The sequence below is a fragment of the Hylobates moloch genome, unplaced genomic scaffold, assembly GCF_009828535.3.
Source record: "Hylobates moloch isolate HMO894 unplaced genomic scaffold, HMol_V3 SCAFFOLD_8, whole genome shotgun sequence".
In the NCBI taxonomy this organism is placed as follows: Eukaryota; Metazoa; Chordata; class Mammalia; order Primates; family Hylobatidae; genus Hylobates; species Hylobates moloch.
The window spans coordinates 96489694-96502448 of record NW_026652283.1 but is presented as its reverse complement, the minus strand read 5'-3'; the positions used below and the strand labels follow the sequence as shown (position 1 = coordinate 96502448).

Sequence of the window (12755 nt, the reverse complement as noted above, 5' to 3'; positions counted from 1 at the left end):
TGTTCTTCCCAGTCCCTTCCCCCCTTTCCCGGGAGCCACTGTTAATGGCTACTCCCACATTTCTGGCTATAGGACCCTCCACACAGCTCCAGTTTATTCCCTTAAAAATAATTCTACACCTGTTTCAGAGAGAATTACATCCATGCACATCCTTACCTATCGATTGTTTTAACAGCTCTAAAATTGTGATTTTTCAATTTCAAATTGTGGTTAGATGAGACTTGGAGCTTCTAAATGAAGCATGAAATCTTAACAAAGTTTTGCTCCAACTTTTAGCTGGAAGGTTTATAAAAGTGGATTTCATTTTATAGTTTTTGGACAATGCATTCTTTTAAAAATTCATTGTTTACTAATAACGAGCACATTGAGGCTATTCTTTTACTCACTGGTAGCTTTTTATTATCAACTATTTGGGTGCTCCCTGCCCCCATCTCTGTTGCAGGCAGCCTGGAGCTGTAAAAGCACTGGCTCTTCTGAAACCACAGTGTGTTCTGGGTACTTAGAACTGCATGGATCCTGTGTAAAATGATACCAAACAGGGATTGCATTCAGAGACCCCTTTGAGTTGTATATCTGGGCTCTCAAGGCTGGTCACGGGAGGGCTCTGGTGTTGGTTCAGGGCACCCTGCCTTTCGCTGCCATCACCGGCCACTACCTGTTCTGACCAGAATTTTTTTTCTGGCCACTGCATCTGCAGAATCTTTTAAAACCTACCATTCATGGGGGGATTGCAAATGTCCAGCATCATCCAGGTTCTGTATTTTAAGGTTGATGTAAACCTAAGAAAAATCACCTTAATTCTTTATAGTTACACAGTTGGAGTCTGGCGTGGGCACCCTGGCTCAGCCCAGAACTTACTACTTGTTTCGTTGTTGTTGTTTGTTTTGCACTCTTAGCCTGTGTTGCCTAGGCTAAATTCAGCGCCATGGTCACAGCTCACTGCAGCCTCGACTTCTTGGGCTCAAGGGATCCTCCCACCTCAGGCTCCTGAGTTACAAGCATGAGCCACCATGCCCAGCAATTTTTTTTTTTTTTTGTAGTTTGGGCCCAAGTGCTCCTCTAGCCTCAGCTTCTTGAGGAGCTTGGACTACAGGCATGAGCTGCCACGTCCAGCTACTAGAACTTAATTTTGAAGCTCTTTAGTTTCTGTTGTCAAGTCTCTATAGATAGGCTTTCTGGGGTGGAAGGGGTCTCCCGGAGGTACCCAGTCAGGCCCCTTTTGTTTCACAGATGAGACTGAAGCCCAGACAGGTCAAGAGAGGTGATTGGACAAGATGGTTCCATAGCCAGGTAGTGCCAGGCTCAAGTTTACAGCCTGAGGTTCTTTTCTACTCACTAGCCATGGAGATGAGAGCAATCTAGGTAGTTACAATTTGCAAGAGCCCCTTAGTCCGAAGGAAGCAGGAGAGTGCTATTCAGTCCACACAGCTGTCTTGAGAAGAGGGAAAGAGCGGATGCGTTCTCAAGGTTGCTTAGCTGTTAGAAGCAGGGAGGCCACCCGAAGGTTTAGTGGCATGTTTTATTCACATGTAAAAGAAACTTTCTGATGGAAGGTTTTTCACACTTCACATCAGCATAGGAGTGATCCCTTCATTCCCATGACAAATGGAGAGAGCAAAGGAAAGGAATGTAGTTCAAACTGGTAGAATTGCTTTAGCAACACGTCGTAAAAAGGGATCGGCCAGGAATTTTTCCTGAATTCATCCAGCTCAGCATCTTTTGGTTAGTATTTATACCTGAGAATTTTAGATTTAAAGGATTATCAGGATTAGATAATATCTGAAGGATAGATCAGCTTAAAAAGCAACTGACTTAAAGGAGGCAAGTTGCTGCTACCTGGTTTCAGTCTGCCATCATTGCTGGCAAAGCACTGCAGTGATCAAAATTGGTAGGAAAGTTACAAACCTTAGCACATTTCCCTTGTGTAAAGTAGGATCCGGGCCAGGTGCGTTGACTCACGCTTGTAATCCCAGCACTTTCGGAGGCCAAGGTGGGCGGATCACGAGGTCAGGAGATCCGAGACCATCCTGGCTATCAGGGTGAAACCCCATCTCTACTAAAAATACAAAAAAAATTAGCTGGGCGTGGTGGCGGGCACCTGTAGTCCCAGCTACTCCCATGGAGGCTAAGGCAGGAGAATGGCGTGAACTCGGGAGGCGGAGCTTGCAGTGAGCCGAGATCGCGTCGCCACTGCACTCCAGCCTGGGCGACAAGAGCAAGACTCTGTCTCAAAAACAAACAAATAAAGTAGGATCCATAAAACCTACTCTGTCTCAAAAACAAACAAATAAAGTAGGATCCATAAAACCTGCTGGTTATAGCAGAACTGTTACTTCACAAAAGTAAAAACACAATATCCTAAATCTTTCCTTTTTCCTGTTTCTGAATCGTAAAATTTCTAGAGAACCAGTTTAACCCATGCTAGATTACACACTTCCCTATTAACTCAATTAGCCCTGAGTGGAGTCAACTTCTGTGCGCTTGACTGAACCATTTAGGGGGAGCATTTTTCTAGTGGACACACTTTATGTGGAGATTTTGGTTGTTAATAAAATAAAGATCTTGGAGAAGGAAAGAAGCAGCAGTCTCCCTCTGTTTGCCCCCAGCCCTCTCTGTTTGGAGCTCTCCGCCTAAAAAAACCTTCTGGGCCACTTCCAAGCCTTCTCCCCATCTCTGTCTCCCACAACACTCTGCCCTGTTTCTCGCCAGAATGAGCTTCTATTCAGTCTGCGCAGAATCGCCTGGAATCTCGCGTCCTGGATCTCCACCATACCTAGCAAGGTGCTTTGTACTGATGATGAGAGAGCTGGTGTCATACCTGTGTTGGAACCAGCTCTGCAGAAGGCTCATGCTGGCTTCCCTGCTGTGTCTTTGCTAACACTGTGGCCTTGAGCACTCTCCAACTCCTGTCCTCACCTGGAGATGAAGTGTGGTGGTGTATTTGTGGAAGAATTCCCCTTGTATACTGCTACCCTGCCTGTTGCATGTTAGCTGGCTTCCCCTCATGCCCAGGTGTACCAGAGGCAAATTTAAGCTCTGCTTTTGAAAGCAATCCAGCAAACATTTACAGAGTGGCGCTAAGTGCCCTGCTCTGTGGAGAGATACAGTAATGAGACTGGCCCAGTTTCTGTGCCAAGGAGTTTTCTCTCTTGAGAGCTCCTTGTTTATTAGCAGGTAAAGGTTGTGCCAACCCTTCTCTCTCTCCCTCCCTCCCAGAGTGCTGGGCCCCAGGGAAGTGTAGAACATCACATAAAGCAGTTCTGTCAGCACTGGCTGCCTCCCAGGTTCAACTCCTTGGAATAACTTGGTATGAAGAAGAAAGGCAAGGAGCTGGCTGACCTTACCACTAGCTTTTTGCCTTCGTTCCAGAAACTTAAGCCTGTAGCTTGCTTGAGTGCCTGGGAGAACCATGCTTTGCCACTTTGCACTGCAAGCTGTGGTGTGAGGATGATTGTTACTGGCTCTTAACCTTGCTCCACACATCCAGGCTAGAGCAGCAAAGGAAACTTTTCTGGTATATTCTTATATCCAGGCCACCAATATCAGACTAGGCAACACAGTCTTAACAACTTTTCTGGATAGTGAAGCCAAGATTGAGGGCAAATTCTCGTGCCAGGAGGTTTGTTTTGTTTGGTTTCTGCCTTTGAAGTGTCTCTGTTACAGTTCTAAATGAGACTAGAGTGGGATGTGGCATTCAGTTGTGTTCCCTCCTCCATTCCCCCCTGATTTGGGGCAGAGAGAGTGGGAGAAAAAAGGAAGCAGATATTTTTAGTTGTGTTTGCAGTTACTCCACTGCTGCCTCGCCCTTTGGGGTGTGCTTGCTCATTGGGAAGCTGGTGGTTCGGTTGTGGGATCCAGGGCCCTCCAGTTGCCGTCTTCCCTCTTCCTCCCGTCCTGCATCTCCATTGACGCCTGTACCCTCTCTTGTCCCCAGGTGCTGCACCTGTACTGTGACACTTGCTCTGTACCCATCTGTCGTGAGTGCACAATGGGCCGGCACGGGGGCCACAGCTTCATCTACCTCCAGGAGGCGCTGCAGGACTCGCGGGCACTCACCATCCAGCTGCTGGCAGATGCCCAGCAGGGACGACAGGCAATCCAGGTGAGCCTTCCCTGCCCTTCCGCAGTTCCCACGTGAATCGAGCCCCCCTTTCTGTTGGGTGGCATGGACAGACAGTTGGGCAGATTCAAGTGTGGGGGGTGGAATAGTGACCCAAATGAACTCAGGTGACATCCCTGCAGCAGCAGTCCCTTTAGGGGTTCTGGCAGTCTCGTGAAGATGTCAGGGATGTGGCCAAAGTTACTGGTCAGATTTCTAAGCACCTAGCCTGGGCCCCAGCATACCACCTGCACGTGTCCCATCCAGCCGCCTCCCGAAATCAAAGTGGACATTGGCACTTTCCAACCAGGACCGCAGAAAGGCTGGGTGCTTAATGCTGCTTATTATTATTATTATTATTAAATATTTTTTGAGATGGAGTCTTGCCCTGTCACCCAGGCTGGAGTGCAGTTGTGTGATCTCGGCTAACCACAACCTCCACCTCCCGGATTCAAGTGATTGTCCTGCCTCAGCCTCTCGAGTAGCTGGGATTACAGGCATGCACCACTGCACCTGGCTAATTTTTTGTTGTTGTTTTTTGTTTTTTTTTGAGACGGAGTCTCACTCTGTTGCCCAGGCTGGAGTACAGTGGCACGATCTCAGCTCACTGGAAGCTCCACGTCCTGGGTTCACGCCATTCTCCTGCCTCAGCCTCCCGAGTAGCTGGGACTACAGGTGCCCGCCACCACGCCCGGCTAATTTTTTGTATTTTTAGTAGAGACTGGGTTTCACCATGTTAGCCAGGGTGGTCTCGATCTCCTGACCTCATGATCTGCCTGCCTTGGCCTCCCATAGTGCTGGGATTATAGGTGTGAGCCACCGCACCTGGTGCACCTGGCTAGTTTTTATATTTTTAGTAGAGATTGGGTTTCACCACGTTGGCGAGGCTGGTCTTGAACTCCTGAGCGCAGGTGATCCACCTGCCTCAGCCTCCCAAAGTCTGGGAGCTACTGAGCCCAGCCAATGCCTTTTATTTATTTTTGTTTTTGAGACAAGAGTCTCACTCTGTCACCCAGGCTGGAGTGTAGTGGCGGGATATCAGCTCAGTGCAACCTCCGCCTCTCAGGTTCAAGTGATTCTGCTGCCTCAGCCTCCCAAGTAGCTGGGATTACAGGCGCCCGCTGCCATTCCCGGCTAATTTTTCTATTTTTAGTAAAAGAGACAGGGTTTCACCATGCTGGCCAGGTTGGTCTCGAACTCCTGACCTCAGGTGATCCACCTGCCTCGGCCTCCCAAAATGCTGGGATTACAGGCGTGAGCCACCATGCCCGGCCTAATGCTTTTTAGACAGAGACCTTTGTGATACAGATTTACTTATTTATATGTGAGAAATTATTGAGCAGGAGAATGTTATCTGAGGTTCAGTGTCTTCAGTCCTTTCCTGGATGGTAAATCCCCTGTAATTGAAACTGTTGTTTCTGTTGAATTCCTATCAATGCTAGGGAGGGGCATGTATAACTTTGATAATTGGCAGGGTTCTCTTACATAGTTAGGTGATAGTGTGCCTGAATTTCTATTAAACCTTGTCTGATCCAGGTGACAAGGTTTTAGGAAATCAGAAAATTGTGACGTTTTCCCTGTGTTACAGGATACTTTGAAAGTCAAGAAAAGTTGTTCACCCTCTAGGAGAAATTACATAGGAACCATTCTAGAATATTTATATAAGTAAGATTCTGGCCAGGTTAGTGGCTCACGCCTGTAATCCTAGCACTTTGGGAGGCCGAGGTGGTGGATCACTTGAGCTCAAGAGTTTGAGACCAGCCTGGGCAACATGAGGAAACCCTACAAAAAGTACCAAAATTAGCCGGGTGTGGTGTGACACTCACCTGTAATCCCAGCTACTTGTGGGGCTGAGGTGGAAGGGTCACTTGAGCCCCAAAGGTGGAGGTTGCAGTGAGCCAAGATTATGCCAGTGCACTCCAGCCTGGGCAACAGTTAAGACTCTGTTTCAAAAAAAAAATCCGTTTTGAAAATGCTAAAGAATTGAGATCATGTGTCTTACAGAAAAGGGAGGATTTGATTTAATAAGTTTCTCAGCTGCTGTCACATTCCTATGCATGATACTGAAACAATCTTTTCTGATGAGTCAGATTTTGTGATGTTCAGATCATAAAATTGGAAGTTTGAGAGACTTTTCTGGAATGACTAATCCTGTCATTGTTATGCCAGTATTGCTCGTTGTCTTTAAAATGCCTTGAGTGTCTCTGTGTTGCTCCTCTCCTTTGTCAATGTCTTCACCTGTGCGTCTTTCTGTTGTGTATCAGTGCATCTGTCCCTGCGGATGAAGTGGTTTGTGTCTTTCATTTTATGCCACGACAGTTGGGACCTTGACAAATAAATGCCTTACCCTGCTGGCTTCTCCTCGACACTGGTGCCCAGCCTTCACTGTGGCATCGCCTGAGGAACTTAACCACTGGTGTCAGCCGGGCACGGTGGCTCAAACCCGTAATCCCAGCACTTTGGGAGGCCGAGGCGGGTGGATCACCTGAGGTCAGGAGTTCGAGACCAGCCTGGCCAACGTGGTGAAACCCCGTCTCTACTAAAAATATAAAAATTAGCCAGGCATGGTGGCAGGCACCTGTAATGCCAGCTACTCAGGAGGCTGAGGGAGGAGAATTGCTTGAACGCAGGAGGCAGAGGTTGCAGTGAGCCGAGATCGTGCTACTGCACTCCAGCCTGGTGACCGAATGAGACTCCATCTCAAACAAACAGAAAAACAAAAAGAGCCACTGGTGTCTAGGTCTGAACTCCTAGATTATGATACGATTTTATTAACCTCTTACTCTCTTAAGAGATTGAAAACAGTTGGAGCATTATTGAGACGAATGCTAGTGCTCTCTGTGCTTAGTGGGAAAAGCCACTATGGGGGAGAAAAATGGGTTGTAACAATTTGCCCGAGGCTTATTAAGGAGAGCACCCAACAAATCATGAGTGGTTAACATGGTGAAATCTCAGAGAAATGGAAATTCTGTGGGGAGAAAAGATTGTGGGGAAATAAATATAGTCATCTGTATAAGTGGTGAGAACCTAGGCATAAATCCTAGAGGTATGATTCAAATGTTAGTTGAAAGTGTGTGCCCAACATTAATCTGAATACTAGATCATGGGGCGTTTTGGGTAGAGGCATTTTAGGTCTGTTAATCTATAAGGCCACAGCCAGGTACACTACATAGATAGTGATTTCCTAGAAAGTTTTTGTTTAACCATAACTTGTGTGTGTTTAGCATCCATCCTTGCTCTATCACCCAGGCTGGAGTGCAATGGTGCGATCTCAGCTCACTGCAGCCTCTGCCTCCCAGTTTCAAGTGATTCCCCTGCCTCAGCCTCCCGAGTAGCTGAGGTTACAGGCGCATACCACCACTCCCGACTAATTTTTGTCTTTTTAGTAGAGACGGGGTTTCACCATGTTTGTCAAGCTAGTCTTGAACTCCTCACCTCAGATGATCCACCTTCCTCGGCTTTTCAAAGTGTTGGGATATCAGGCGTGAGCCACCGTGCCCGGCCATTATTTTTTTTTAAGAGACAGAATCTCTCTCACTCAGAGTGCAGTGGTGCCATCATAGCTCACTGCAGCCTCAAACTCCTGGGCATTGAGGCAATCGATCCCTTTTCTTTGGCCTCTCGCGTAGCTAGGACTACAGGTATGCTCCACCATGCCCAGCTAATTTTTGTATTTTTTGTAGAGATGGGGCTCGCTTTGTTGTCTAGGCTGATCTCAAACTCCTGGCTTCAAGCAATCTTTCACCTTGGCCTCCCAAGGCGCTGAGATGAAAGGCATCAGCTACCTTGCCCAGCCTTACAATTTCTTAAAATGTGACACAAGTCTTCATCCCTTCAAATTTTCTCATGAGACGGCAACAATTCAGTCACATCTTCAGGCTCCACTTCTAATTCTAGTTCTCTTTGTGTTTTCACCACATCTGCAGTGACTTCCTCCACTACTTATTTCTGCTACAGGAAGTTGATCTCAACCCTAATCGATGACCTTGAGTTCACCCATTAGGGTTGGGATCAGCTTCAAACATCCTATTAATGTTGATATTTAGACCTCTACCTATGAATCACGAATGCTCTTTTATAGTATCTCCAGTTTTTAGTATATGTTCTTAATGGCACCTGGAATGGTAAATTTTTTGCAGAAGGATTACAAATGAGTTTGTCCAGATCCATCAGAGGAATCACCATCTGTAGTAGCTATAGCCTTATGAAGTTTATTTGTTAAATAATAAGACTTGAAAATTGAAACTACTTCTTGATTCATGGGCTGTAGAATGGATGTTGTGTTACCAGACATGAAAACAACTTTCGTGTCCTTGTGCATCTCTAGCAGAGTCTTCTGGGTGACCAGGCGCATTCTCAATCAGCGGTGATATTTTGAAAGGAATCTTTTTTTCTGAGCGGTAGGTCTCAACAGTGGGTTTAAAGTATTCTGTAAACCGGCCCCGCATGGTGGTGCAAGCCTGTAATCCCAGCCCTTTGGGAGCCCGAGGCAGGTGGATCACCTGGGATGAGGAGTTCGAGACCAGCCTGACTAACATAGAGAAACCCCTTCTCTACTAAATACAAAAAATTAGCTGGGCATGGTGGCACATGCCTGTAGTCCCAGCTACTTGGGAGGCCGAAGCAGGAGAATTGCTGGAACCCGGGAGGTGGAGGTTGCAGTGAGCCGAGATTGCGCCATCGCACTCTAGCCTGGGCAACAAGAGCGAAACCCTGTCTCAATCAATCAATCAATCAATCAATATTTAGAAAATTCCACAAACCATGCTACAAACAGACATGCTGTCATCCAGGCTTTGTTTTTCCATTTGTAGAACACAGGCATGGTAGATTTAGCATAATGCTTAAGGGGCGGGCCTAGGATTGTCAGGATGGACAATGACTGGCGTCAACTTAGTCACCAGCTACGTTAGTCCCTACCAAGAGAGTCAGCCCGTCCATTGAAGCTTTGAAACCAGGCATTGACTTCTGTAGCTATGAAAGTCCTAGATGGCATCTTCTTCCAATAGAAGACTATGTGTTTCCAATATCAGACTGTCTCCTTCCAATAAAAGGGTGTCTTGAAAGTCTGTTGTTTAGCTGTCTTCATCAATTACCTTAGCTTGTTCTTCTGGGTAACTTGCTGCAGCTTCTATATCAGCACTTGCTGTGTCACCTTACACATATATGTTTTGGAGATAACTCGTTTTCTTAAACCATATCACTTAGCCTCTGTTAGCTTCAAACTTCTGCAGCTTCCTCATCTCTCACCCTTCATAGCATTGAAGAGTTAGGTCCCTGCTCAGGCAGGATTAGACTTTGGCTTAAGGAGATGTTATGGCTGGTTTGATCTTTTCTCCAGATCATTAAACTTCTTCATATCAGCAATAAGTCTGTTTTGCCTCATTACTGTTTGAGTGTTCACTGGAGTGAACTTCTAATTTCTTTCAAGAACTTTATTTTGCAATCATAGCTTTGACTGTTTGGTGTAAGAGGCCTAGCTTTCAGCCTGTCTAGCTTTCTACTTGCTTTCTTTACTAAGCTTAATCATTTTAGATTTGTGGGACCTTTTCTTTCACGTGAACACTTAGAGGCCATTGTAGGGTTACTAAGTGTGGCCTGATTAACACCAGAGATCACTTGTCACAGATCAGCACACCAGATAAAATAATAATGAAAAGTTTGAAATACTGCAAAAATTATCAAAGTGTGACACAGAGACAGTACGGGCTTTTGGAAAAATGATACCGGTAGATTTGGTAGATGCAGTGTTGCCACAAATCTTCAATTTCTTTTAAAAAAAAAAAAAAAAACTGGCTGGATACTGTAGCTCAAAACTGTAACATCAGCACTTTGGGAGGCTGAGGCAGGAGGATCACTTGAGCTCAGGAATTCTAGACCAGCCTGAGCAACACAGTGAGATCTTGTCTCTACAAAAAATGAAGAAGGTTAGCCAGGCCTCGTGTTGCGTGTCTGTAGTCCCAGCTACTTGGGAGGATTGCTTGAGGCCTGGAGGTTGAGGTTGCAGTGAGCCAAGATTGCACCATTGCACTCCTGCCGGGGCGACAGAGCAAGACTCTGTCTCAAAAAAGAAAATGTGGGTTTTTCTTTTATTTTCTTTTTTATCTATGAAGTGCAATAAAATGAGGTATGGCTACAGTTTGTGATTATATTTTTTATTATTTTTATTTTTGAGACAGTCTCGCTGTGTCGCCCAGGCTGGAACGCAGTGACAGATCTTGGCTCACTGCAACCTCTGCCTCCCGGGTTCAAGTGAGGAGCTGGGATTACTGGCGTGTACCACCATGCCTGGCTAATTTTTGTGTTTTTAGTAGAGATGGGGTTTCACCATGTTGCCCAGGCTGGTCTTCTCAAACTCGTGGCGTCAGGTGATCTATCCGCGTCCACCTCCCAAAGTGCTGGGATTACAGGCTTGAGCCACTGCATCCAGCCTCATCCATTTGTTTTTAAGATCAGTTTGTGTGATTGTTGTAACCATCTAATAAATCATTTCCAGATGGGGAGGATATATATACTGAAAGTATATTTCCCCATTGAATATCTGGTCTTTTATCTGGTATTAAATTGCAGATGTCAGATGTTCAGTTGACTATGAATCAGAGTTCCTAACTTATGACTTTAAGAGACTCACAATTTGTCCTGAGAGTCTTGGTTCTGGAAGGAGCTCCAGATATAAATCCTTGAGTTAATTCTGGATTGTCCTATAAAGAGAATCTACCCTGGTGAGTGTCTAGAGTTGGCCATAACAAGGACAGTATGGAAGATGTAGCACCTCATCACTGCTGTAGGGCATTTAGGGGGCAACCACTCATTTTTATTGCTTTTTTGAACAAACTGTTACTTTCACTTTGCTGCTTTTCTTGAATATATGACATTTTGGTCATGTATGTTATTAGAGGATTCCACAAGGTAAACTTAATTTGCTGGGGATAGTGATAAATAGGATCAGGAATAGTTGGTTTCTACATAAGAAAGTTTTGATTCTTTAATTACTATATTTCATCGCATTTAAGATGCCATTAATTGTAAGGTGTACATTTATTTTATATACAATTAACAAAGGAAGAAACCCACGGACAATTTAAGATGAATTATAGATTCAGAGCTGGGCGCGGTGGCTCACGCCTGTAATCCCAGCACTTTGGGAGGCCAAGGCGGGCGGATCACAAGGTCAGGAGATTGAGACCATCCTGGCTAACACAGTGAAACCCCGTCTCTACTAAAAATACAAAAAATTAGCTGGCTGTGGTGGAAGGCACCTGTATTCCCAGCTACTTGGGAGGCTGAGGCAGGAGAATGGCGTGAACCCAGGAGGCGGAGCTTGCAGTGAGCCGAGATCGAGCCACTGCACTCCAGCCTGGGCGACACAGCGAGACTCCGTCTCAAAAAAAAAAAAAAAAAAAAGGATGAATTATAGATTCAGAGAAAGAGGTGATGAAAATTTTATATATGTGTATATATATTTATATGCGTGTGTGTTGTGTGTGTGTGTGTGTGTGTGTGTGTGTGTCATCACCACACCTGGCTAATTTTGGTATCTTTAGTAGAGACAGGGTTTCACCATGTTGGCCAGGCTAGTCTCGACTCCTGACCTCAGGCAGTCCGCCTGCCTCAGCCTCCCAAAAGTGTTGGGATTCCAGGCATGAGCCACTGCGCCTGGCCAAAAATTACATTTTAGAGTGGACCACAGTAGCTCCGCATACCCAGTATGGTCGCCTACAAGTGTATGAGTGATGTTTGCATTCTCTTACCTTCTGACCGTTAGGCTCTTTAAATACCACTGTTCTCCACAGTTGGCATCTGTGATCGATATCTATATTCTTTCCCTTGAAAGCCAGATTTGGCCCGAGTCTCCTCTGTGCTGACTGACTGCCACTCAGTAGTCAGCTGGAAAGTGCACTGATTTGCCAGTCCAAATGGAGACCCTCAACTTTTAAATGTTTAATTAGATCTGTTAACATCCCAAAGATGGTTAAATTTTCTCTCAAGCATCATGCTTGTTGGGTGATTTCTCTTTTCTTACTGTGAAATGTATATATCTGTTTTGGAAGTTTACCCAGCCTTTCTACCTTGTCATTTCCCCCAGCCCATCTGCCTTATATGTCCTTCAAATGCCCTGCTGTTAGAGGTTGGGAACTAGTTCAGTAAGTCCTGGTCTGCACATCTTGGAATGCGGTGCTTGGCTGGGTAGTGCGTAATTTGGAAGGGAAAGACCTATTTTTCCACTATGCATTGGGTAGGGCTTTTGTGACTCTCAGCCCAAGGAATATCTTTACACGCTTGCTGATTATTAAAATTGCAACAAAAGCTTTGAATCCCCTGAACCTGTTTGAAAATTGGAAGAAACAGTTTTTATCATAAAATGCGAGTTCCAAACATGAGGGATAAGCAGTAAGCCTGGCCAGGAGACTAGGGGAAGAGGTGAGTAGGGTAGTATACCCATTCCTATGCAAAGGGAGTGGTGTTTTTTTTTTTTTTTTTTTTTTTTTTTTACAGAGTTGCTCTTGTTGCCCAGGCTGGGTTTTTTTTTTTTTTTTTTCCCCTAACATGATAGAAGTTAGATGTAAAAAAATAAGTTTGGCAAGTAGTATGACATTAATATTAATAGAAAGCAGTTTGCCACCTCTGCTTTCTATTGAGGAATGATTAAGAAATG

The 12755-nt window shown here is 45.3% G+C and overlaps 1 protein-coding gene across 2 annotated transcripts in view; it reads left to right on the top strand.

Annotated features, from left to right (window-relative positions):
• The window catches only part of TRIM71 (tripartite motif containing 71), an 83295-nt gene that overhangs the window by 54575 nt on the left and 15965 nt on the right, over positions 1–12755 (top strand). For both annotated transcript variants that reach the window (XM_032162212.2, XM_058443408.1), the window contains exon 2: positions 3935–4102. In XM_032162212.2, coding sequence (XP_032018103.1) covers positions 3935–4102 — 168 coding nt within the window. The remainder of the gene's footprint in view (positions 1–3934; positions 4103–12755) is intronic.